We start from the raw sequence: 27,602 nt of genomic DNA, 5'->3' as shown, positions 1-27,602 counted from the left end.
TAGAGGGCGGCACACAACAAACCCGTACAATTACAAAATGGCTACCGGAGGGACAGGCTGTGAGAACAATCACGAAATGGAAACAGAAGTGACTCGGCTAAACGGCGTCCAAGAAATGCCGAAATCCAGCACTGCTGAGGCGAAGTGGGTTCGGTTAAATGTTGGAGGGACGTATTTTCTGACAACGAGGACGACATTATGTCGAGATCCCAAGTCTTTTCTATGCAGATTGTGTCAAGAAGACCCGGACTTGAGTTCAGACACGGTGAGTACACTGTCATGACTGTTGTTGTGACAAGCCTACGTCATGTACGTCACGTTTGTCCAAGGCTTGTCTAATTTCGATAGGCCTACAGCAACATTGACAGCAAGTTCCGGATCACGGAAAGTCTGAAGCATCCTGACTTCACGCCATTGGCCATTTACATGTATCATGTAGTCCGAGTAAATTAGACCTTACTTTTGTACATACAGGAGCATACTACATAGGGCCTACATCATGTATACATTGTACTAAATGTATCCCTTTCTCCAGGCGGCGGCCTAACTTAAGTAGGTAGGCTAGGCCGAGGTCTATGTGGCAAAAAATTAAAAATCAATGAACAACAACCGAACTGATACTGCTAAAAAGCACTCGAAAAGCTATTTCCGATACAAGATCATCTCCATGGGACCAAAAAACATGAAAGTTATGGTAGTTTTCATTACGCCTAACTAGTAGCCTAGGCTTAATTTCTGTTCACCTGACTTAACACTAAGGCAATAGACTGACAGATCCAGCTTTGTGACCAAAACTACCTAATAATGGGCCTCGCCAAACATTTTGTAATTTTCGGATTTATGATCAATTTTTATGAATGAGGTGTCATTGGAAAGCTCAGAAAATTCCCCAAAAGACCAGCAATAACAATTAGCATGGTAATGATTTGAATTTTCACACACTAAAAAGGAAAAAAGTAGGGTGTGATTACAAATGAAATGCATCCAACTTTTCCTCGGAACTGAACTAAAACAGCAATAGTGGCATATTCTCCCCGAGTGTTAACCCTAGCCCCCCAAGGTTGCTAGCCCTAACCTTCCCCATTCATACAAAGTTCAACACCCATATGGAACTTTGTGCGCAGAGGCTGTTGGACTTTGTTTTTCTGAGGTATGCCAAACCCAATGCAAAAGGCAGCTGTCTGGGCCCTACCAGACCTATCCCCACGGAATTAAACACTTTATTACTGTTTAATTCTGTGTGGTTGGGGAAGGTTAGGGGCAAAGGCCTTTTTAAAAGATAAAAAGATAGATGCTTACAATGGAGAACAGGGATCTGCCGCTGCCGGTCGGCGCCGGTCGGGCCCGACCGGCACGCAGAATTGCCGACCGCCACAATCTGCCAAATCAACTTTTCCGACCGGCACGTATTCCCGATAAGAATCCAAATAAAATAGCATCTTGGTCGAGGGATCGATCGTGAAGATATGAAGATCGTGAAGAAATTTCTTCGTAAATTTCACTTTGCACTGCCATGCATATCGTCTGCGCACCCACGTACGTGCATATGCAACATATTTGGACCAAATATTAACATGAACCAATAGGAGGCTTTGTTACGCGCAATGCACGTGTACAGTGGGTAACGAATCTTTCCATCGGTTGGAAGGCCACACATAGGCTTGCATATGCAACGCTCTCAGTGCGCGAAGATCGGAAAACCCCCTCTCCATGATGTACAGCGTTGTTTGTCCAGTTCCGCATTTTACCCAGTTCCACAACTTGAAAAGAAAATTTGGCTTAACTTTCAGAAAGACAAAATTGCAAATGACCTCATTCACACTTCGTTTAAACACTTAAAAATCTGGCAGAAAAACAATTTTACATGTACTTGCAAAACTGACAATCGACCGTGACTGTTTTTCGCCGCGCCGACCACGGTTAGCAACATTCGGTGCATGTATTTTCTGCTCGATGTTGCATAAAACGATCACTGCGATCGTTTTTTAAACCAACGATCGCACCACATTCGTTAATTGTTGTTTATCCCACGGTGAAAATATTAACTCCTCAATTTTTTTATTCAAAAGTAACAGCATGATTTTGCCTTTTCCGTAAACGAGTTCCATATGGCAAGATACACGCGTTCAGTATGCACGTGACACATGGCCAGATGTGTCAGAAAAGCAAATGGCCAATCTACATTATGTTCATGTAGACTTTAAAATGACTGTTCAGAAAATCCCTGCACACATTTATGAATGTCGTTATCCCATATGCATACTGTACGAACTTTCGTACAAAGAAAATAAGGAAAATATTCCGCCAAGATTTTGCATGTTTCGCCTTATTTTCAACACACAAAAAATGAAAAATTATTTGAATAGCAATGAAAAATTATGGGCATCATAGAGATAGAAATTACATGTAATTCAATATTTAAGGGATTTACAGAATAAAATCAATATTTATTTCTACTCTTTTTTTCTAATTCAATTGCCCGTCTAAAATTATCACCTCGTCCTAGTTGACTAAAATTACAAATTTTCAATTTTTTTATTAAATTTCAGAAATTTCAGACATGAGATCCCTAATTCTAGGCTGTGTATACACAGCTGAAAACACCCAGAAAGTGCTGTTTCCGGCCATCTGGGGGCTTTTAGATTCCAAAAATTTTCTGGTACGCTCCGCGCCAAACGATGGTGGCGCTCCACTTAGATAGTCCTGCCGGCACTAAAACCATCCTGGGCAGAACCCAGGGAGAAAATAAGTATTTTCATACTCATAACAATGGTACATGAGTATGGAATTGATAATCATTTATAATTTATAATCATTTACTTTAAAGTATTTCTCTATCTACTAAATAATTATACTTTTCATGTATTAATGAATTCCATTTCAAACTTAAAGTTTTCCAAAATATAACAATCAACCGAGGCTTAACTGTCACAGAAAAACTGTCGAGCAAAATACAGCCCTTCAGCCAATCACAAGGGGCATTACAGTCACGTATGCAACAAAGTAGGAGACAACTTTTTTAGAATGCTGTTGAACCATTTAGCAATCCAAAATCATCGACAATATCAATGTCAATCTTCGTCAAATATCATATTTTCTGATATCTAGACATAATACTTAGGCTGTAAAATCCAGTTTGAAATAATAAAACTGATCATTTGTGATGAAAAACCAGATCATATTTTTTCGTCATTTTCCCATTCACACATGCACAATCCATATTGAAATCATGAAACATCAGTTGACATGCAATATGGTAGGCCTAAAAAAATACTGTTCACGAGTTAACTTTCAAATAATCAAATAATGATACAGTTATGGTAAAAATGGATAATATACTTTCCTTCAGCAAAAATAGTGGTGATTTTTGTAGGGGCACCTCAGGATATTCTCCAAACTTTGAAACGTTTTTCCAAGATGGCTGACATCTGCTTTAAGTCATCGTATAGGTTGCATGCTTGTAAAAATAGAAATGATATATCACCTGAATGGATTTGGGGAGGGGTCCCCTTGCAGCACAAAACTGAAAACGAGGCTGTATGTAAATTGTGCATTGAGGCCGTGCGACGATTGCCCACTGTTCCTACATGTACACTAACTGGATCAGAAAAGAATTCCCTATGCACAAACCCTATGAGACAGGTCTGAAAACTTTTGTTTTTAGTGAATATCTCCATAGTTCACTCCTAGATTTGACTTTGAAGGACTAGTAACTCACTGCAGGGATTGCAGGGCAACATTGTTGCCATGGTGACTGCATATGGAATGCTTCTCCAGTCGTGGCAGTACAAAATTAAAGGAGTGGGGATTTGGGAGGTTAACCGTATGCTGTTGTTTATCAAATCTTCAGGTGTCATTTGTTAGAATAAGTTACTGTCACTTCACCCCATTTCCACCTTTTTGTTGTTAAAAGTTAACTTTGGAAATGGATTCACAAAAGTAATGGCAAAAGAACACTTGCAGGGACCCATAGAGGACTAGGTATACAGGGGAAACTTTTGATAAAAATTAAAAGGAATGATATCGTTTCTTTCATTATTCCAATCTGATGAAATCCATTGTCAAGTGGTGCCGGTCCGGGCCACAAGAAAGGTGCCTTGTTTGTGCCATATTTTCCATACATGTACACAATCAACCATGGCTGGGGCAAAGTGGAAATGGGGCGAATGGCGGCGGGGCACTGTGGGGATGGGGTGAAGTGACAATACGGCAAAGTGGTTTGGGGTGAATTGGAAATGGGGCGAGTGACCGACACCCGTTAGAACAGGACAACTGGTACCCATGCATGCCAACTTGTATGCCGACCCACTCAAACATGTTTTGATCAACTTGAGCAATATACGGATACCGCTTGACAGCCCATCGAATTCCTCAGTTTTTTACTGCTCAGTTTGACTTTCCAGGGAAAAATTAGTGGCCTCTGAGTTAGGAATTTCTTTCCACTTGTACATCAACCCATTCACATACTGACCAACTTGCACATTTGCCCCAGTACGTTGATGAACTCTTGCACAAACCAACTTGAGTGCTGCAACTCGACGCATTGCCAGATTTTAATTGGAAGTCGGCCATTAAGGATGTCCAAGATCAGAAGAAGGTGCTTTTTGCCTGATGAATTAAACGCTGCTCTGTCTCTTTCTAGAAAACGAACTTCTCCATTTTCAAAGAAAAGTACCATAATTTTTATGTCTGTTGATAGTTAGAATTTCACAAATACAAATAGTCAAGAAACATAAATCCTAGGCATAGCAACATATTTTACCATGGTGGCTTGTCGTTGAAAGTTGAATCATTAAATAGTATTGGTAACATACAGCAGCACATGATATATTCTACTACACTGGGTTGGTATCAAGTTAGAGGGACAATTCAACATGGAAGGCAAGGGCAACACCATGGCGCACATCCTTGCTGGTGTTGTACATGTACATACTACATGTGATGGTACAATTTTGCATGAACATTAGATGGCGTACAAGTTGGTCACCGTACGAGATGGTCATCGTACAAGTCATGGCGTGTACAAGTTGGCATGTGCACGAGTTGATCAGCATTCCCTGGCTGTAGGGCACCGTTCTTGACCAGCATTCCTTATCAGCAGGGCACCGTTCTTGACCAGCATTCCTTGTCAGTAGGGCACCGTTCTTGACCAGCATTCCCTGGCAGTAGGGCACCGTTCTTGACCAGCATTCCCTGGCAGTAGGGCACCGTTCTTGACCAGCATTCCCTGGCAGTAGGGCACCGTTCTTGACCAGCATTCCTTATCAGCAGGGCACCGTTCTTGACCAGCATTCCTTGTCAGTAGGGCACTGTTCTTGACCAGCATTCCTTAACAGCAGGGCACTGTTCCTGACCAGCATTCCTTGTCAGCAGAGACCTGTTCTTGACCAGCATTCCTTGTTAGCAGAGAACCGTTCTTGACCAGCATTTGTTGACAGCAGGGCACCGTTCTTGACCAGCATTCCTTATCAGCAGGGCACCGTTCTTGACCAGCATTCCTTGTCAGTAGGGCACTGTTCTTGACCAGCATTCCTTAACAGCAGGGCACTGTTCCTGACCAGCATTCCTTGTCAGCAGAGACCTGTTCTTGACCAGCATTCCTTGTTAGCAGAGAACCGTTCTTGACCAGCATTCCCTGGCAGTAGGGCACTGTTCTTGACCAGCATTCCTCAACAGCAGGGCACTGTTCTTGACCAGCATTCCTTGTCAGTAGGGCACTGTTCTTGACCAGCATTCCTTTTCAGCAGGGCACCGTTCTTGACCAGCATTCCTTATCAGCAGGGCACCGTTCTTGACCAGCATTCCTTGCCACCAGGACACCGTTCTTGACCAGCATTCCTTGCCACCAGGACACCGTTCTTGACCAGCATTCCTTGTCGGCAGGGCACCATTCTTGACCAGCATTTGTTGACAGCAGGGCACCGTTCTTGACCAGCATTCCTTGTCGGCAGGGCACCATTCTTGACCAGCATTCCTTAACAGCAGGGCACTGTTCTTGACCAGCATTCTTTGTCAGCAGGGCACCGTTCTTGACCAGCATTCTTTGTCAGCAGGGCACCGTTCTTGACCAGCATTCCTTAACAGCAGGGCACTGTTCTTGACCAGCATTTGTTGACAGCAGGGCACTGTTCTTGACCAGCATTCCTTAACAGCAGGGCACTGTTCTTGACCAGCATTCCTTGTCAGTAGGGCACCGTTCTTGACCAGCATTCTTTGTCAGCAGGGCACCGTTCTTGACCAGCATTCCTTTTCAGCAGGGCACCGTTCTTGACCAGCATTCCTTGCCTAGTCTTTTTACTAGGAACCATCCTCAATCCTCCAAACACAAACATATTGCATTCAGCCTCAATCCCTCCAAAATTTCTTGAAAATGTTGTTTTGGAGGTGTGCCTACTGCCTCAATCCTTCAAAATCCTCCAGCAATTCCTGCCATTATGTTGAGGCAGTGCGAAAGGCATTCTTCAGCAGTGCGGTTGATTCAAAAGAAATATCGGGCTGAGTTTGTGCTTGACTAAGCAAAACAACACAAGGTCTAATCCACGACCTTTACATATGGCATCTTTCGCAATCAGCCATGCACTTTTGCCATTCACCCTTAATCCTCCAAAATCTTCCAAAACCGCCCGAAGGATTTTGGAGGATTGAGGAAAGTTAGGGTTAACCACAATACAACTCCAAGGGCAAAACATCCTGATTCAGCCAAATCCAGTGCCATGCATTTTCCCTGGGAAGTAAAGTTGGGACGTTGTGGCTAGTGCAAAGCACAGTAATCGTGACTACATGAAGGCTGAATCATAGATCTGGAATGAAATCAAATGTATTTTTAGCCGGTGCACAGTACATTTAATGTACAAACATGGTCAGAAGCACATTTGTGCACACACTGAAACACATTGTGCTTGATTTTATCATACAGTATTGTACATGTACTATAATCCACATGAACATGTACATCCCTACTGTATGTACACCGGCATGCACTTGTACATGTACTGTCTTCAACAACCAATAGGCCAACCAATATGGGCGATTCACGATAGTGCGCCTCCAAGAGTTTGCAACGCGCTGACCAATCACAGTGCGTGAAATCTGTCGATTCAAATGCGCATTGGGTCGACAGATTTCACGCACTGTGATCAGTCAGCGCATTGCAAACTCTTGGAGGCGCACTATTGTGAAACGCCTACAATGTCAGATCTTGTGAACACATGTTGATGCTGTTCGAAACGAACTGAAGATCTGAATGACAGGATCACAGCCCTTAGTGCATGTATCAGGCAATATCCGATAAGCCTTTTATGAGTTAACTTTGACCCAAATCTGATACACCAAGTTCTTTAAATTCACATGAACATAACAACTTGAATTCTCCTTACCAAAACCACTGTTGCTATACCTCGTGATTCGGGGCAAGCTTTTGCTTAGTTACATAAGAGACGCCTTACACCAATACACTGTTTTCCATCGATAAGAAGGGCTCAATGAAACCGGTCCATTCCAGAGATGGTGGTCGCTATGTGAAAGCCTGCCCCGAATCACGAGGTATAGAAACAGGGTCTTAGTCTGGGGAATTCAAATTGTTATGTTTATGTACAATCAGATAACACAGTGCACCAGATTCTATTCAAACTTAACTCGCAAATGGCTTATTATCCATGTGTATATATGTACAATGTACACATGCTCAATGAGCATGTATTGTATGCACTTCAGTGGCCTAACTAGGGGGCTCATGCCCCCCTGGGTGCCCCCATTTGACATCTGTGAATAAGCTCTGTTGAGTTCATCTATACGTTCTTGTGGTGCCCCCTTGAAAAAAATGTGTGCACTTTTGGGCCCCCCCTTTCAGACATTTAGCCCTAGTTAGGCCACTGATGTACATACATGTACATGTACTTATTTCCTCAGAGCACACAGTGAATCTGCGTCGTATATGCACGTGTACATGTACATCATGTCTCATGCAAGGTGCCGTGTACAGTTTTTCTTCTGAGCCCTCTGTTAAGACCACACACTCTCTTGTTTTCCTTTCCTTCGAGCTTGGACCACGGAGACGCATGCTTACAGAGAATGTCAAAGCATGCCCTTAGCAATAGTGACCAACAATTTATTTTCTTTTTTTACTCCTGCTTGCTTCTGTCTCTTTGCGGGTCGTGAGCGTAAGAACAATCAGTTCAGCATCGCCAGCAAAGACCGCCTGTACACCCACACGGACAGGCATGACAGGTGGACACGGTGGAGTCAGTGTTTAAATGTCAACCTCAATTTGATTTTTATCGGGTTGCAGTCTACATGTTTTGTGTGTGCCTGCTCCACTGTTGTCAAAATTGTACCTAATGTGCACAAATGTGTACATGTACACGGATTTCCACATGGAGGCATTTATGTAAATATTTTGGATTTAAACTTGCATTGGTACATGCACGTAGCATGTACGTAGTGTATAGTGGTAAACCACCCTCCCCAATATCACAGGTATCATAAATTCTGACCGAAAGTAGATACGTTCTTGTTTGCAATGCGCTTTATATACATGTATTTATCATATCGGACCCCTTGAAATAACTGGTTGTTCATTATGCACATACGGACCTTTAGATGCATAAAATGTTGGAGTTGGTTGAAAAGACGGAATGAAGGGAAGGGGTCATCACATTAATGAGTACATTGAGTAGGTGTCTATGCAACGGGGGACATGTACCATTCTACATATGCAGAGGTGTATCCAGCGGGGGACGGGGACAACTTGTCCTCCCTCTCCCCGATGGATTTTTCAGTTTTATTTTCATTTTAATATTAATCAAATTTTTATTTGAATATTCATGTATGTATCAAATATTAGTACCCAAACCCTGAGAAAACAATACCATGAAATAAGGGCTAGGATTTGGGGACCATGAGTAAGGCTATTGATACTTTTTCTCCCCCAAATAAACATGTCAAATAAACCTGAAGCCACATTCGCTTTTAAATTTGCCCCCTCCCACCAAAAGTGTATACATGTATATACTGTGTACTTAAAGTCAAATTGAATAACTTAGCACAAACAAGGGCAAGGGTGCAAAGGACAGTGCAGAAAGTTGTGTGCTGTCCCTGAACAAGTTCCCAGATATCCGATACTGTTCCCTCAGCACTATTGCTACGGACTCCGCAAAGAGAGAAATGATTCTTTTAGGCACTTTTTCAAATCAAAGAACAAGTTAGGCCTATACTGATGTACAAAGCGGGATGGCAGTCAGCAATTACTGACAGAGGTTCTTCCTTTAGCCAAAAACTAGAAACTTGACAACATCCATGAATACTCTCTATCCCGGCCCCCACCATGCACGATAAAAAATATCTCAGGTTAAGTGCGAGCAGAACCTGGTACATGTAAACAGACTGTACACCAGTGTAGAGCTCGCTTGTTAATAGACTAAGTTACTTGAAAACAAATACATGAAGCCAGTACAATAAGCCAATGTACAGACACTGTGCTTTGTTGATGAAAATCGCTACTTATTGCGCTGATGGTGTGGGCTGGTCGACTTTGAAGGTCAATCCACGTGTGAAATTCCATTACGATGCATGCTGCATTCTTTTTGTTGCGTTTCTGTTGTCTAAAACAACTAATCAAACGGCCAGATGAGCCTGGGATGCGTCCCAAATGTCCAGACACCGGAAGAGTAAATTTCTGATAATTTAAGAATATGTGGGGATGAGTGGTTTTCAGATGAGTAGAAATCCAGTCATTGGTGTGCATTGGAATATAGGATATAATATTGTGTCGTGCCATCAGAAATTTTAGCATGTGTCAGATACCCATTTTGAGCTCATTTTCGTAGATTAAAAAAGAAATTGTAAGTGGTTTAGAAAGTCTTGGTTGTACAGCTGTACATATAAGGCATACAAACATGCGTATCGGTGCATGTCCAGTAGAAAATGTGCTGGATGAAAATGTGTTCATGGTAACGTACTCATTTTTATAGTTTTTTAACAAGGTGCAGAGCAGCCCAAGTGCTCTTTTTCGTCAACTGTCGTCTCTTGTTTGGCCCTGCCTTTACCCTGCTCCAACCCTACCGGTGGCTGCAGGACCTGTGCCCCCAACAAGCAAAAACCCCAAACCTCTGTCATATCACGTTTGCTGTCATTACTGTCTCTCACTTGTATGTCACAGGCTCTGAAATTTTTCTTAATTCTCTCTACTTTTAAAAAAGAAATATTTACTTGTAAGTTTAAATGGCAAAACTGACATTAAGAGCAAATTGGTAAAGTAACTTCCCGGCACGCATTTGTTGCAGGATGACACTGGTGCCTATTTGATAGACCGTGACCCGACATACTTTGGGCCTGTCCTAAACTACCTGAGACACGGCAAGCTGGTGTTAAATAAAGACCTCTCTGAGGAAGGTAAGAACTCACAAGTTCTCCATTAGACGCAAGTTTGTGGTGCCGCGAGGCACGTATTGCATTAAGGGCACTTATTGTCCAGGAATGGTGAACAGCTGCACACTGCTTGTATGTTATTCCCTGGGTAGATTCACTTCATGTGTTTTATTCCTTAATGCACAGGTGATATTTTTATGTACATGCACACACGTGTACGTGCATACTTTGACTTGAAATTTGTGATTTTTTAACGCGTGTTTAAGGAGAATTTTAAAAGCCGTTTTCAGCTTTCTGTTAAGGGAATAAATATTTGCTTGCCCGTTCTTAAATGAGTGTTTAAGACCGGCTCAGGAGACTGAACACTGATAATGCCCCCGCCTACAGCTTGGGCATTAGTCATGTCCGTTCTCCTGAGCTGGTCTTATACCGGCCAAGTACAATTTTGTTCCCATTCATAAATATACATGTACCTTGTGTAGTCGGAGTGTCAAAAGAAGTCGATGTCTGACGGATTTCCAACGATTTGTTGTAGAATTTTACTTTCATTCTTCCTGAATGCCCCAGTTCATTTTATTTTACAGTTGTCCAAAAGAATCTCCTCATTTGAACTTGGCGGACGCGTGGCAAGCCTCGTGCACACAGACTCATGGCCAATTAGAATCAATTAAACTCGCCCGTATCCAGGCGCCAAGGCGTGATTTACGCAGCGGCATTATCACTTCTCAGCGGGCATTACCAAATGTGAAGACACGGTCAAACCGTCGGAGATATTTCTGAATATTAAATAGCTACGTGCACATGTATGCATAACGATGACTTCTCCTCTTTCTCAACAGGTGTCTTAGAAGAAGCTGAATTTTACAACATTACATCATTAATAAAGACCGTCAAGGAGAGAATAAGAGACAGGGACACACGCACAGCACAGGTGAATGGACCAGCATTGAACATACATGAACACGTATCAGCATCTAACCTAATGCTCTTGCACTGCCACCAAAATGTATCAAACCAGTGGTCATCCACATACTGTACTGTACGTATGTACAGAGAGTTAAGATACAGGTTCCTGAAAACCCATTGACTTGTAGGCCTAATACACGTAGATGGCTTATGCATTGCAAAACCTACATGTACATGTAGTGATATTACATGTACATACACATGTACATGTACTTGCTTTAACCCCAAACCACTAGGGCCTTTTTACTAGGGCACATCCTCAAATTCTCCAAAATCCTCCAATTGCTCAACTTCAAAAACTGCATTCATCCTCAATCCTCCAAAATCTTCCAATGTTGAAATCAGCATTCATCCTCAATCCACCAAAATCCTCCATACACCTCCATAAGCAGCCTGGATTTAGAATTTTATGAATATTCATGAAGGAGAGAAGGGGTCTACATACATATACATGTATTTAGTGCATTGATAAACATTGATGTAGGGAATTGTTAGGGAGGAGTCTGTAAGGTAAGCTCACATTGGACTCCCACCCCCACTATCATATCGTGTGCAGTATTGGTAGGGCTAAGTCAATTTGAATAATTTACTATTCAAATATTCGACCTTCAATTTGATCAAATATCCAAATATGTGGTCACACGGACCGGCAGATTGTTGATGAACAAACCATATACAAAATCAGTTGCAATATCATGCATAATTGTACATTGTGATTAATATAATAGCTTCTCACATCTAGGAGTATCTCCGACCATGATTTAGCAAGATTTAAGAGATGAAAAAGACTTCTTGCCCTGTTGAAAATTTCTATTCCTTTAAATTGTTATTGAATAATTTACTTTTTAAATTGTTATAAGATTTCTGACACCTTCCTTTGAATCTTCTTGACACAAGCTTCCACAGTGCAATTTTTCTCATTTAAAACTAAAGAAAACTTTTTCTTTTCTTGAATTTTGCATTCGAATATTCAAATTTGAAAAATGATACTCAAATATTCGACAATCGATCAAATATTCGGATATTCAGCACAGCCCTAAGTATCGGTCACTTTGTTCTTAATGTTCTCTTCGCACAGGGTTCATTAAAGCACGTGTACAGAGTATTACAATGCCAAGAGGAAGAAATAACCCAGATGGTCTCCACAATGTCTGACGGCTGGAGGTTTGAGCAGGTAGGACTTTCATTCTACAATTTAACCCTAACCCTACATAGTACTATGAATTACTAGTTGTAATAAAATGTAGTATTCAGTCCTGTCGCTTGTAAGAGGACATGACCTTATTGTTCTCTGAAGCCATAAGTTAAAATAGAAAAGACAATGTACCATACAGTGCTGTGGCACTATGAATGCATGGCTTTATTGTTCTCTGTACAAGTAACAATGGAAGTAACCTAGCCAGAAGTAGTAATCTGTAGCGCTAGGTCCTTCAGGCTCAGACTATTGCTTAGTATTTTGTAGTACTGTTTAGTGTAAGCCAAACAAAATGTTTGGCGGTTAGGGTTAAAAGGCACCATTCGCACGGTGTGTGAATTGCATTGCTGAAAGGGTGGACAGAAGTCTGGATCATCAGATTTTGAGAGCTAAAGAGAATCGGGGAACAGGTGCTTTGAATTTGAAAGGAAGCCAGCGTGAATCATTGCGGACGGATGATTCACGGCCAAGACGTTAAGTGATCTATCTCTGACTATTCTCTTGGATCTTATCAGACAATATGAATGCAGTCCTGAATTTCTGGAAATATTTTTTGGCAACTGTTCGTTATTACCTGAGCAAATGGTAATATTTTTCTCCACCAAATTCAGAAATTATTTCATCACTTTTGATGGAAACAGTGTCGCAAGTAGAGATAGATTTGCCCGTGTTTCACACACGGGTTCTACTGAAGTCAGAGACTGATTCGGAACTTTTAGAGGATATTTGGTTGTTTGTTTATTTTTGGGAGGGGGGCACTGTGTCCCTTTTTTATTCAGTGCTTTCGAGAATTAACTTTCTTGGTGCACCAGGCACACAGAACTACATGTAAATAACCAACATAGCCTACTATCATTATTCTACAGTTCAAGTAATTTACCACGCATTCAGAGTGACTAGGGTTCATATTCTTAAGTGTATAGTGCACAACTGTACTGCTAGGACAGTAAGAAAGTAGTACATTTGGTCATCCTGTCCACCTCTTCAGAGCCCTTTCATGCCTTATACATGTACATCGTGCCCCTGGCTTGAAGTGCTTCCCTTAACATGAGGATTTTTTTAACCGCCAGGAAGTTGGAGAGCATGCACAATGTGCATGTAGCAGTGTTGCTGACAGTTTGCGTGCGGTGTGCCACATGTGCTTGCGCGCTGTTCCTATGCACTTCATGGCACGAGTGGCATATCGTTTGAGCCCAAAAATCTGTAAATTTCCTGTCGTGCCCCGGTCATCAAACAGGAAACTTTCTTGCAGTGTCATAAACAACAGGCACTCTGCACCATATGGGCATGTATTGGTCCATCGGGGAAGAGGGAAAAAGTAATGCCATATGCTTCCATGCACATGTAACGTACATCTACTGAAGAACTTCACACTGCAATCACAGTAGTTGGTACAAGTTTCCAATCTTGAGTGTTTCCCACCAATTTACTGCATGCACATACATGTAGATGTGTACTTGGGCATTTGCATAGGAATGCGGAAGGTGCACAGAGCCATCTGGAAAACCCAACACCCAACCATTCCAGGAAACTCAAAATGAGTTGTCAAATTTGGTGTAATGTACAGAATGTTTAAATCCTGTATGCCTCTCTGTGTGTACTAGTACATGTACGGGTAAGTTACATGTACATGTAGTCTTTGAATACTAGGTCTGTTTGAGATGGCAACCGATACGGTTAAAAGCAATAGTCGACACCCTTTTCACACTTCTTGACTGGTGTCAAAGCCCACTTTGAGCCTCAGATACATGGAGAAACAACCCATATTTCCTTCCTGAAGCTCTGCCCTCTTGATATCATTACCGGTACTTGACTGTGGGAAACATAGGTCAACTGGACTTCCCTTCAAGGTGCATCATTGCAATACATGTTCATGTTGGTATTCAACTCAGAGTTCATGCAGATGGGGAAGTTATCTCAACCTTGATCCCAGTGTAGAGGAGTTCAAGAAAAGGTGCTCTCCAGCTATATGCTGTCTGTAGGCAGTACGTGTACAGTGTGCCTCAGTCATCACTGCTTCTAGCATATTTTGCTTCTAGCAATTTTTACATAGATTAAGACAGGTGTTCATCAGTTTTTAAGATAATTTTGGAAGCTATCATCACCATTGATGCCATTCAATCAGCACAAATATTGCCCTCCCAACAAAAAAAATTCTTACCCACCGATTCTATTTTTGAGAGGCAAAGCACAACTGTTCGGGGGCCTAATAAAGGACTGCATGTATTACAGTAGGCCTAAGTTAAAATCATAATAATCATGGATTCTGAGAAATCTTGGGCAAGTGGTGATCCTATTTAGGGCAAACAAATTTATGGCATGGCCTGCCCAATCGGGCAAACTAAAAAAAAACAATTTGTCGCAGCCTGCCCCGTAACAAGGATTGCTCAATGCGGCTGCGTGTTCAGTTCTGGTGTGGCACCACCACACTTTCAGCAGGACCAGTGAAAATTTGGAAGCACTGATCCCGCTGGCTACCAGGGAAAAAAGGTTACTTTCGACCCCTGCTACTATTGATATATGTGTAATGACCTAAATAATAAATCAATCTGCCACTTGCCTTATACTGGAATTTAATCTAAAAGTGAAAAAATACCTCAAGGACTTCAAATGGAATGTAGTCTTCACTCCAGTGCAGTGTGATGATCACATGTGGAAGAAAGACGAGACCAACGCAGCCTCCTGATCTTAGTCTGGGGGGGCTTGACTTGAGAGAAAGCGATGGACTCTCAGATATCCTTCAAGATACCCCACCTCTGTCTTCTCTTGTGAACTCCACCTCAAAGGAAGTAGGGTGGAGAGCTCGTACCTTTCAGATGGTGGTCTTCCATCTGGATCCAGGGGGTAGTGTGGCCGTGTGGAAGTCTCTCCGCAGAAACTCTGTGGGAGTGTTCTCTTTTGGCTTCAATGTCTGCCACCGATAGAGCTGGGGAGAGGTTACTGATCCAGAAGAGAACTGTAGGTTTTATGAAAGCACCCCAAGCATGGGTTCTTTGTTTGGCAGAAGAGACAAGACGGGCGTAAAGAATCTGAATACAGGCTCTATAGACCTGCCTCTAGCCTCTGTCTCTTTTGAAATCTGTGCAACCTGCTGAGCTAAAACAGGCATTAACAACCACAGGAGAAGCCAGAGTATGGGCACTCATGTCTTGAAGAGCCTCTCTGGAAGGAGATGACCTTGTCACTGGCTCTTCCTGCGGTAGGACAGATGCTTTTGCCTTCTCTGTTTGGAGCCTACCTCATGAGATTGTGGGACAGCCTCATCAGGATGGCAACAAGGAGTTCTGTTGGACAGCACATCACATTTTGACCCACAAGACTCGATTACCGCTGTCCACTGTAAATTATTCAATCGCTCATACGTGGTATACTTACATGTGTCCGAGTGTGCTTTCATTCATTGGTTGTTTTGGCTAGTGTGTATGGAGAGGAACATGACGTGCATGACAAGGGATATTTTAGTTTGAAAACTTCTGCCCGGCATGACTTTGTCCCTCAGTGGGCTTAGTGCCTCCTAAATGAAACAAAGGATCCTTAGGGGACCGATATTAGTCAAAGGGACTAAACCAAGCTTGACTGCAACACAAGCTAGTGCATATGTCCTCACATGTGCATATACATGTAGAGGACATGCACCACACATAATGACATATTGAATAATTAACCCAGATCAAACTGAAACTGACCTACATTGACCCAGATATACACGAGTGGGCACTTTCATTTTTGTTTCAGTATGGTCATCATGTTTTACTCTCTGTTTCCTATTCTTGTCGTTTGTGATTTTTAGCTGATAAACATTGGGTCATCTTATAACTATGGCAACGAAGACCAGGGCGAGTTTCTGTGTGTTGTATCCAAGGAGCTAAATAACACAGACGGGGTCAACATGGCAGAACACACGGACAAAGCAAAGGTTGGTTGAGCGTTTTTCTGATTTTGTAGGGCGAGGGTTGTCTATTCAGGATGTGCCTACATGTAAATTGTAATTGCTGCTTCTAAATGTTTAATTGACAGTTAGGGAAGAGTTCTCCCATTGATGTTGAACTCTGTGAGCGATTTCAACACATGTACTGTACATGTACATCTTCAGATATCAACGCATGCACATCTTCATCCACACTCAAGTACTCAAGACTTATTCCTAAAAGTCTTCCGTCTTCTTTTTTTCTCTGTGGCTACATTTATAGATTTCTTTTTTCTGCCTCTTGCAGATACTTCAGGAACGGGCATTCCGGTTGCGTGACCACAGATCATAGAACAACAGACAGGGATCAAGAGGTCAGCTTCACTCAGCCTTAGTTAAGATGTGCAACTCCTTCATTTTTTTTTTCTTTGGTTTTGGTCTTGGGGGACTCCAACGTGGCTTGCCACGTGCATTTTTCTTTCTCCTTTGGATGGGAGACAGCACACAAATAGCTTCATGTTTTTCTTCACTAGCTAAGTAGATTTGTAAATCTTTATGAGTGGCCTTGTCTTTTTCCTAAGTCTGCATTGGGTGTGATTTCTAGCCACGTGGCATGTACTGTTTCTACTGCCTCAGACCCAGGGATATTTAGAACTTGGGGCTCTTACCAATGCGTACGTGGACAGCTGAAGAGCTCTTTTGGTGGAGCACCAACGAATCCTGTTCGCCCTAGTTTCTTTAATGAAATATACATTGTATTTACAAAGTATAAGATTGGTCGCTCTTTTTTGTAGCAGGAACGGAATGCGAACCGTAGCTTTTGTGACAAATGTAGTCCACATGCTGTAGTGTGTTCTGCCACTATCCGCCTTGAGCAGAAGCCCCCCCTCAGTTGGCTGAAAAGATCCATGTTGGTCAGGAGTGTTCAAATTGTTGGTAGCGATGAGACCGTAACGCATGCATTTCCTAGTTTTCGTGAACCTGCGAAGTTCAGTTCTGACCAAAGGAGCCTCCGTTGCTCAGAAAAAAGCACCCTCTCTCGGTCCAGCTCAAGGCCCATAAAGTCATCAGAAACCTTTCAAATCCAAATGTTGGGTTTTGCTGAATATACAGGTTTATGAATTTCTTGAACTTTAACCCAACATGTACATAATACTAAGATTACTACTTAGTAGTAGAACGGAGCACACAGCACTGTCACTTGTAAGAGGACATGACTTTATTGTTCTCTGTACAAGCAATAGTGGAAGTGCCCTAGCCAGAAGTAGTAATTTGTAGGGCTAAGTCCTTCAGGCTCAGAATACTACATTTTGTAGAGTCCTGCAGGCCAACTTGGGGGTTGGGGTTAATGAAAATGTGCATGTGTGCTGCACCAGCAACCTCGCTCCTGTCTTATGAATTCCAAACACACATCTGACATTTGCCCTCTTTCACTAGGATGCAGTATTCCTCAGAATAAATTGCTTCTTTCAAGTGTGGCTTGTCTCAAATAAAGTTCCAAAAAGTTCAAAAAAGTTAAAAAAAAAAAATTTACATGCATACTTTTTCTTCTACTTTCCCTCATGCCTGTAAGCATATCGGCTGTTACTTCTGGCTAAGACACGTATTTTTTCAGGACTTTCTCCTGCCTCCTGTCTCAGTCTGTGGCGATAAAGAAACCTGTAGACGCTGATCTGTATCTATCATTGCAAGTTGGCTGGCCAGGATCGATAACAAGTGCCTAAGGTGTTGGAAATGTAGAAGGGAAAAAATCCTCCAAAGTTTCAAAGTTGACCGGGTTTTTTTTTGGGTGCACGCAGTCAGGACATTTGACAAGTCCTATTGAGTTACACAGCCCTGCTCAGTTGATCATTCGGATTACCAAGTAAGTTAGTAGTGTTCTTTTCACTGGTGTACATACAGGCATTTCAACATGCAAAGTACCGGTACTTGGAGGGTTTGGGCTTTGCCTACACATTCAAGTAAATATTATCAGACTGCACAACCAACGTGGCAAACATTTGGGCACTCCTGACAAGGGAGGCCATTTGCCAGTACAATCTGACCTCTTTAAATTCAAAGATACCTGTACCACGAAGCGTACTACATCTGTGCCACAATTTGCCAGCATGACACTTGCCCACCCTGTGAAAATTTCTTTGAAAAGACCTGCTCATTTACAACTGGAAAGCAATGTATGTACTCGTACATTGTTCAGACTTTGTCAAAGTCAGACTTTGCCCTGTGCATGGCAAGCTACAGTACCTATGAGTGCGCTGGTTTTGTCAGTCTTCAGTCTTGCAGATGTTTGCCCCAATGTCTAATCCATTTGCAACCCTCAAATTGCATTCAGCTTTGCGAGACACAGATAAAAAAAGGTGACTATTCCGAAATCCATTATTTGAATTGTTGACTCGTCTGTCACACAGTGCGTGTTCCAAAACGAGGTTTTTGCCCTCATGTGGAACTATTGGGAAAAAGCCTAAACACGTGCATGTAACGGATACCACAGCTGTGTTCATTTTCCTGGAAGAGAAAGTTTAACTCAAATCACCGTCAGATTTAATTGCTTATATTTTGACTGAGCTTGCTGGGTGTCCCGTTAATTAGTCTCTTGTCCAACCATGCAGCTGCAAGCTAGATCATCTGCATAGGGACCACACTGTACGCGTGCACAAAATGCTGGAATTCTAGTCACACCATTACCTCCACACACACACATATCACACATTCCAGTTTGTTGACGGCACTCTTACAGTGATCTTACTGGACTCAAGATTGAAAGGGAAGTGAAATCAGTTTTGTCTTCCCCCTGCGCGCACAAACAGAAAAAGGAAACATGATTGAAATTAATGTATGGTATGTTTGTTGGACACGGTTGTTGGACACATTGGCCAGTTCAGGAAATACATTTGATTTCTTTGCGTCGTTTTACATGTAACTTCTGTCAGCCTGACCCGCGTATGATGTAATGTAGCTGGACTGCTACTAATGGATAGAATTCTGAGAGGCTTCACTACCGTCAACGATGTTGTTTCATTACTATGCAGTAAACAAATTTTGTGCCATACTTTTGTAGATCATAGATTTTTTTGGGTAAGACTGTGTTTTGTGTGCATGTGTTTGCCAGTATGGTGGACTTACATTATGTTGTCTGTGTATCTGCCTTGAACGGGCGTCAACTAACTCACACTTGGTCCTTCAACACATGCAGTAAATTAATTTTCATTAGTCGGATATTATATAGTGAAGGTTTATGAGTGCAATGGTAAGATTAATTTCATGAGGTGACAGATGAAATTAGAATTTCATTTCATCTGTCACCTCACAAAATTATTCTTAACACTGTATGAATGTGAAACAATTTTATACTATACCTGCGTAAATCCACTACTGTCAGAAAAACGACCCACACGTATTAACGTTGGCCATTTAGTGAAACAGATTCGAGTCCAAAGCACTACCCACTGGTGGTACCGAGCAGAGTTTGACTGGTTCCCATCCCTACAGCATTTTCCTCTTTCTTACTGGGAATGAAAATATATGAAATAGGGCTGGGAACCAGTCAAGTGAAATGGAATTCTATTCAACGGGTCCCGTGGAATAGAATGACTAATTCCGTGGCATGTGATCAACCATCCACCAGTCTGATGACACAGGATTTATGTGGGTATTGTATGGAAAGGCTTTGGGTCCAATTTGCGTGGATTGGGGCCTTGCTCTAGTTTCTTTGAGGGCACTGTTTGTATGTGATTTCCTCAGCCAAGTGAGGGCTTGACATGGATGACATGTGCATACCAGTTTCCATAATTTAAATGTCAAGGACCTGCAAGAACGCCAGAGTACTGAGGATCAACTGTTTGGAAGTGCAACTGAATGTGCACAAAAAGGTAGCAGGCACCAGAAAGCAATGAATGCTGAAATGTAATAGAAAATGGCACTCAAGTTCCTTGAAATAGATGGCTTTTTTTTTTTTTTTGAACAGGGGATAAGCCCCTTGGAACCGTGTGGTACTGCAGCCAGATTCAGTGTACGTGTAATTTGTCTAGGGGGACTCGGTCAGCCGATGCATTGCACGACCATCCCCAACCCCAACATGTACGGTATTAGACCAGTTTAAATTTTTTGGGGGGACGGGGGGTTGGTTTTTACAACAGGTCCATGTAGTTTTGATAATTGTTCAAGATCAGAAGAGAGGACCGTTAAGCAGTTGTGCATATTCAAACTGGAACTTGGTGTATATAAACTCAATAAAAATGAAAGTTATTTTCTGAAAAATTTCAACACATTGCGACTGTGGATTCTACTGTACAGTACAAGTGTTTTTGTGCCAATCAAAAGACCGAATTTGGAAGCCAGAAACAATGTCTTAGAGCCCGGAGATGAAAAACGCCCCTCTCTCTTGACATTTTTTACTGTTTGATTCTCTGGTGCTTTTGACAGATGGAATTGTCAAAGCATATAAGACAATCTTTTTCATCACTTAGCTGTCTTTAAACGAATGTACATGCATTAACATGGCAACAGCTATTAAAAATTTCACTTTGTTGTATTATTTCTAGTTTTTTATCAAAACTCCTCTCTGTGACTTTAAGAATATTTTTTTTTCCACCTGTAAGAAAGTAAGATATAACGTGTTTATTTGTGGTGCAATTTTCTTTCAAACTTTGTTTTATGTCAATAGAGAAGGAGTGAATGTGGGAGTGTACATATATATAAATTTTGGTTCAAAAGAGAAACAGTCTGCGAGGGTTGACTCTTCCAATATGTTGTCATTGTTGCGGCCACGTTCTTATCTGAGTCCCAGTTATACCACAAACTAGACTTGAGAGCTATTTTAGCCCCTGAGCTATGGGGCCAGTTATGGCACAAACAAGGGAGAGTATGAAGACTGAAGTACTTCATTAGTACTTCATTAAACCGTTGATGCGGTCTTGGACCCATACACTGGCAGAGTACAGATGTGAGTTTCGGTTTCCTACGCAGTGTTTCTTAATCCTTCTATTCGCACATTTGTGACCCGCTCTGCAAAAAAGGGTACTAAGTCGCGCCATGCCAAAACACGAAATGGCCTGTTCCGTTTGAAGAGGGCAAAATTTCTTTGAAAATGTGATTTTGTGTTTTTTCCTTTTAATAGCTTCTATAATATTTATATTTTCAGAATTTGTGTCTACAAACATGGATACTGATGAATAAAGATGAAAAATTGATCATTAAAAAAAATCCTACACAGCATTGTGTTTCCAAGCGCTACACTTTATAAGCTTTTTCTTGAAACATGCTTTTATTGACCACGAAAATGTGGATATGCAAATGTCTACATATCTCCGGAATGCAGTGCACTACAGGGGTTATTATCAATTGTAGCTTTTGATACATCCAACCATATCAAAAACTCATCACCTGAATCTGGCGACTTATTACCCATTTTTCTAGAGCTGGTCACATTTACCACTGTCTAGGAACTAAAGGCCAGTGCTGTCGTCGAAACCATCACAAGACCATACACAAGACCAGTCACAAGACCATACACAAGACCAGTCACAAGACCAGTCACAAGTTATAGTCTGAACAATGACAAAGGAATGGTTTTGTTGCAGTTCATTTGAATAGCTTGTGGCTTGAATTCAGACTGGAAGTCTTGTATTGGTCTTGTACTGGTTTTGTGTGGTCTGGTGAAGGTCGTAAGTGGTCTCCACTACAATATTGCTACAGGCAGATTCTTTGTACTTCCACTGCCAGTAGGTATTAAGCCTAAGGACCAGCAGCTTTGACATGAAATGTTCCAAATTTTGGGTGATTTTCAAAGATCTTGGAGGGGCTGGACTTTGGAAAAGTATGCTGTAGTTCCAGGTCAAGTGTAAGCCAGAAGCCCCAGCTCGTTTGAAGCTGACTTGTTCTTTGCACTTCAGATGCTGCATGTAGATCTGGACTATACAGACTTCAGCTTAGCTGCTGTTAGCTATGGCTAGGGCCAAGGCTCAACCACACCATTGCTGGGGTGTTTTTTCCCTGAGTATGCATGTACTTGTTTGCAATAGCAGAGAAAGAAATTTGCTTTTAGAGGGTAGTACGTGGATATGTGGATTTTCCTATTGGGATAACTTTCATGTACTTTGTTTAAAAGTCTCAAGGAGTGTTTTGATGGTTTCATTTGCTTTATCTCTGGCAGTTTTTAAGTCATTTTGTAAATTCTTTTTCATTAGATATGAAGCAGCCAATAATTTGTATTTTACCTTTTCAGTTGATGAATAAGCATTGGGTCTGTCTATGATTTGTCTGTTTGTAGTGTTCATTGTTGTACGCAAAAGTGCCATGCCAAATGACTAAGTTTACAAATTTCAAAATACTTTAAAGGCATCGGAATACGGGTGATTCACAATGCAGTGCGCCACCAAGAGGTTATCATGGAGAGGCCTTTTCACAGTGCATTATGGGATAAATACATGTAGTCAACAAAGTGTCATTCACTAACTGTGCTGTGCACAGAATACTTGAATGTTTGAATCGCCCGTATTGTACATTGCAGGCTCCATGCTGGTACTTGTAGTCAAGAGGCACAGTGCTACGGATAAACAGTCCAAGAGCACTGCTATTTCGTGCACATGTGGGAGTCAGTGCGCATGTACTTGTTTTCCTTAACAGGAGTAAAGAACATGCAGGCAGGTTCTGAGTCCTTCCATTAAGTCATTGAATGGAGAGGCCTGGAAGTGATAGACATGATGGGTCTTGCATTGTTGAGTTGTGTGCTCTGGGAACTTACAAGGAGTGGGGTGTCATCTTACCAAGGGTTCTGTGTACGTGTCAGCATGTGCCGCTGCTTGCATATGGAGCCTATAAAATTTTGCTGCACTGTTTTTCAAAGGTGATCCGTCATCACACATCATGCTCTGTTCTTTCTCGCCTCCAATAGTCACAACTATTGTGCTTTGTTTAATTTCTGACATTCTGAATGTAAACGCTCCAGAAGTCTTATTGCCTGATCAGGTTGCCTGAGACAAATGAGATCAGAATATTCCTCGCTTTCAAGTGCATCATCATAGGTTAGTCGGGGCTGAGTTTTCTCTTTTGAAACAACAGTAAGTTTCACATTTAAGTGCTTGTTTGTATAAGCTTTGTATTTCCAGAGATTGACTCGACTGGGAAGAACTTGTTGCTTGACATGAAGATACATTTGCCGGGGAACAGGAAATGTTACCTGACTAAGTTTTAGATCTTTTTGTTAAACAGCATTCTCAGTGCATGCGCAATTAAGTGAAGTTTAAAATTCTAGCGCAACTTTTATGATAGTCACTGAGAGTCGGATTTGCAGAGAGGACCAGCCATGGGCATTTAGTAATTAAAACAAAATTCCAGGATTTTTCCCTGTGATTTTTGAAACCACTTCTCAGACTGCAGAATGTAAATACTTTAAGTTTGATAACACTCATGCAATTATTCCATAAGTTATAATGTATCCTTTGAAAAGTTCAGAATGTACATAGTTTATTAGATAGAATTTTTATATTTAGTGATGTTTCATGTAAAAGTTAATGTTACACGTTCAGGTATAATTTCCATTTCAACACACACACCCCATTATCAAAGCCAGTGACTTAAATAAGGCATTGCAGAGATGATGCTGTGCTTTTCATACACGTGCATGTCCCACACATTCTTAACTTTGAGGTGGTGTATTCCTTGGAGTGTGTGCCTACCGTAAAGCAATATAAAAACTAGAGCACTGATTCATGTACAAAGTGCTGCCTGCTGGGTGCGTCCATGTTTGTGCACAAACCTATGGAAACTCCAAGTTTTGGACAGCTTTTGTACAACTATTTGCATATTTGCATCTGCATTCTGAAACGATACATCAACAAAGCCATTACGCAAACAAACTAATGCACAATCAGTTATTCAACGTTTCATTTTGCTCTGCGTAAACAACGTAAACATGCACGTGTGAGCTGCAGATAATTTTGTCGTGATTTTTTCACTCAGACTTTCGCAGTACCCAATGCGCATTGCATTTAGAGTACATAATTTGATATTCGTCCTATTTGATTTTGAACATTTTATAAGCAGGCACACGGATTCAAAATGTGTGCACCCAGGACGGAGTCAAATTTTCTCTGCGCCGAGAATGAAAAGTTAGTGCTCTAGTAATTAATATAGCTCTATGGTGCTTTTATTGTACAAGCTATACACATGAATGTCCATGTATAGGATCATCTGTGTACTGGTTTCTAACCTTGGTTAATCTGATTTTTGTGTCAAAGTTCTCCCCTCCCCCCACCCCCCAGTTTTTTTCGTAAGGTCGTAAAACTTGTGCATTTGCAGTCAAGCCCCCTTGTCTGCTTGGGTATAGACATGAGTTAATGCGTGGTAACGATTGAGTCTGCGGGCTTGAATTCCCCGGTCCCTTTGCTTCTACGTTTATTATCAACCAATCAGCGTCAAGCTTTTTGCATTTGCTCGCTGGCAAGAGCGGATGCGTGCAAGCTTATGTAGAGTAGCACCGTTGATTCACGACCATGTCCGTTGAACAAGTTTTGCACTACACTGAGATTTTTTTTTTCTAGAAAAGCTGCATCGTTGTACAGTGTATAGTGCTTTCCTTCATTTTCTCGTTGTAGTTTACATGTACAGCAATCATAACAGCGTAATTTGTAGCCAGGCCATACATTAATTCCCTACATAATGTGTAGAAAACACACAAATGTCTCCCTAATGTTCAGAATCAAGAGAGTTCAGAACTCTTTATCCTTCTGACATTTGAAAACAGAGATATCCAGAAAGAAGTCATTTGTTCCCCCTAGACAGTTCCACATTGTGTAATTTTGAGGTGTTTAATTTACCAAAGTTTACTGTGCTCATAGTGGGCTGATATTTTAGTGTGGAGCATGCGAAAAGATGTACCACATCTGCCAGTTAAAATTGGGCAGTGTGCGCATTCAGAAAAGGGAAAGAGCTCTTGAAATTTCAGTTGTCGGGCACAAGGCTTCTAGGGACAATCATTTCCCTCTCTGGAATGCAAACAAAGATGTACTCGGACTTCCAAGGGCATCATTCGATTCCCTGGTGTGATACTTTGTCGAAGATGAGCATTTGTAGTGTTCATCACGGACATGTCATCATCGCTGATACATGTATTTTGTACTGGCAACAGAGCTCTGTTCGTACATGTAGTTAAGGCCACTTCATACTTGGTAAGAAAGCAAACAGAAATGTGAAGTCGTGATAAGATCAAATATTCACGCTGCTAATTTGCTGAAGTTGAACACTTTTCATGTCGAGCAAAACTTTGCTACGAATCTTTCGTGATGTCAAATATGTTTCACTGTCACATTTACCTCTGGTGTGAACCAGCCTTTACAGTTGTCCGTCAGTTCAGATTTTGTTGTCATCACTGTGGTACATAGGATGTGAAGATTACGATTACGGTTCGAATGCAATCATTTGAAAATTTGGCAATAACATTGTGACTGTAAAGTTTAAAACTACAAGAACTGCACAGGAAAATGTGTGAATTGTATCTTTCATGTTTGGATGGCTGGATGGTTGGTTGGATCGATTAGGCCATATACGATTGGAGAATGATCTTTAGCAAATTTGCCCTTTTTCAAAACTTGTCATCAGTATGCATAGAGCGTAAATATGATTTGTTTAGGATGTGGTAGTGTATTTTTCATAACTATCAGCTATTTTAAAGTGCCCACCCCAACCAAAACAAAACATTGTCTTGCATAGTTAACTTTAATTTCACCCACAAGGTTAAGAAAAATTCAATTGTCCCACTTTTGTTAAAAAGGATAATTTTCTTGTTGAGAATTGAGTTAGAAACTGGATTTAGGTTTTAGTACGATGTCTTTATTTTGTAATGCAATTTCACGTGCCATTTCATTATTTTATACCAATTATATGTAATCAGCATTGGAGTTTGGAGTTTGATATGAAAACAAACTAAATGTATTAAAACAGGAAGATGGTTTCAAAAGAACCTGGGTGTCTGACTTGCCGAGTTAGCAACAGTCCTTTCTAAAGTCCCATTTAGAGGTTTGGAATTTTTTGTGCAGTTAAGTTTCCTCCTTTCATCCCTCATACGAAATTGCCTCCGGTCGTGATTCCAAATATTCAAAAAGAAGTTATATTGTCATACAGCTTCTGCAGTGAGTAGCTAGCATCCCACGTGCAGAAAGAAAAGGACAGCTGAAAATGCAAAAATTAAGGAGGCTCATGATGCCATCAGGAGTGAAAAAAAAAAACAATTCAGGAAATATTTCCAAGAAATCACGAATATCCCAATTGTTCTGAGAAGAACATCTTTGGAGCAGATCATGAACACAAGGATTCCTTGTGGAGTTGAGGTTGGCTCTCAAGTAAGAAGAACATTGTAACAAAAGATTGCTTTTGTAACGGTTCATTTGAACAAAGGAATGATGCTACTGTTTAAGACATTTGAACTGCAGACCACATTTTGGCAACTCAAAAGTAAACTACATGACACAGTATCAAAAGTTACCACTGAAAAGAAATTCATGTCAACTTCTGGGTGGTTTTGCAGGACATCATAGCATACAGTTTTTGACAACCCCACTCCAAGTCTTACCCGGGAATAAGCAGCATTATCCTGAACATTAATTTCACTGTGAGAGCAAGTGAACTGCTTATGAACAGTAACAGAAATCGTGAAAGTAGGCCAAGCCTTTGTGCACATCAACTTTCATCAAGAATTATGTCCTAGTCCAGTAAGTGAAGATTGATCGATTTAAATATATTCAAAAAAAGCAGTCGGGAGCCAGTAGTAACTTGGGGGGGGGAAACGATTGAAAAACGGAGCGAGACGAGCAACGCAATAACTAGCCAGAAATATGATTGCGCAAATCTTTCCATTCTTGACCTTAGGAGCCGAGTATTTGGAGCATTGATCTTACCGGCGTCATCAACAGTTAAGGTAGAAATCCTGTTTTCTTCAGAACTTCCTGCTTTTTTTCATTTTGACCTGGAGTTTCTTTCATTCGGACAGAAAATACAAAGTACTTTTTTTTACAGGCATGCAACTTTTCCTCGGATGAGCGGCTTTCCTCGTTTTACAAAACACAACATAAAGTCTTGTAATGACTGGAATTTCCTCATTTTGGTCAAAGTTCAAGTTTCATGCCTGTTTTTAATTTGCTGTCTCGATGTCCACAACTTTACTAGGATTCTGGA

General features: G+C 41.3%; 1 protein-coding gene across 1 annotated transcript; it reads left to right on the top strand.

The window, feature by feature from the left end:
- LOC110979729 (BTB/POZ domain-containing protein KCTD5-like) lies at positions 1-26,391 on the top strand. Its single transcript, XM_022235774.2, has 6 exons — positions 1-265; positions 10,281-10,389; positions 11,205-11,296; positions 12,410-12,505; positions 16,317-16,442; positions 16,741-26,391. The coding sequence occupies exons 1-6, from the start codon at positions 38-40 to the stop codon at positions 16,783-16,785; spliced, it is 696 nt and encodes a 231-aa protein (XP_022091466.1). The 5' UTR covers positions 1-37; the 3' UTR covers positions 16,786-26,391.
- Positions 26,392-27,602: the final 1,211 nt, after the last annotated feature.

This window comes from Acanthaster planci, linkage group LG07 (genome assembly GCF_054643075.1).
Source record: "Acanthaster planci isolate LZ-2023a linkage group LG07, COTS_SCS, whole genome shotgun sequence".
In the NCBI taxonomy this organism is placed as follows: Eukaryota; Metazoa; Echinodermata; class Asteroidea; order Valvatida; family Acanthasteridae; genus Acanthaster; species Acanthaster planci.
This window is presented reverse-complemented; position numbering and strand designations above follow the sequence as displayed.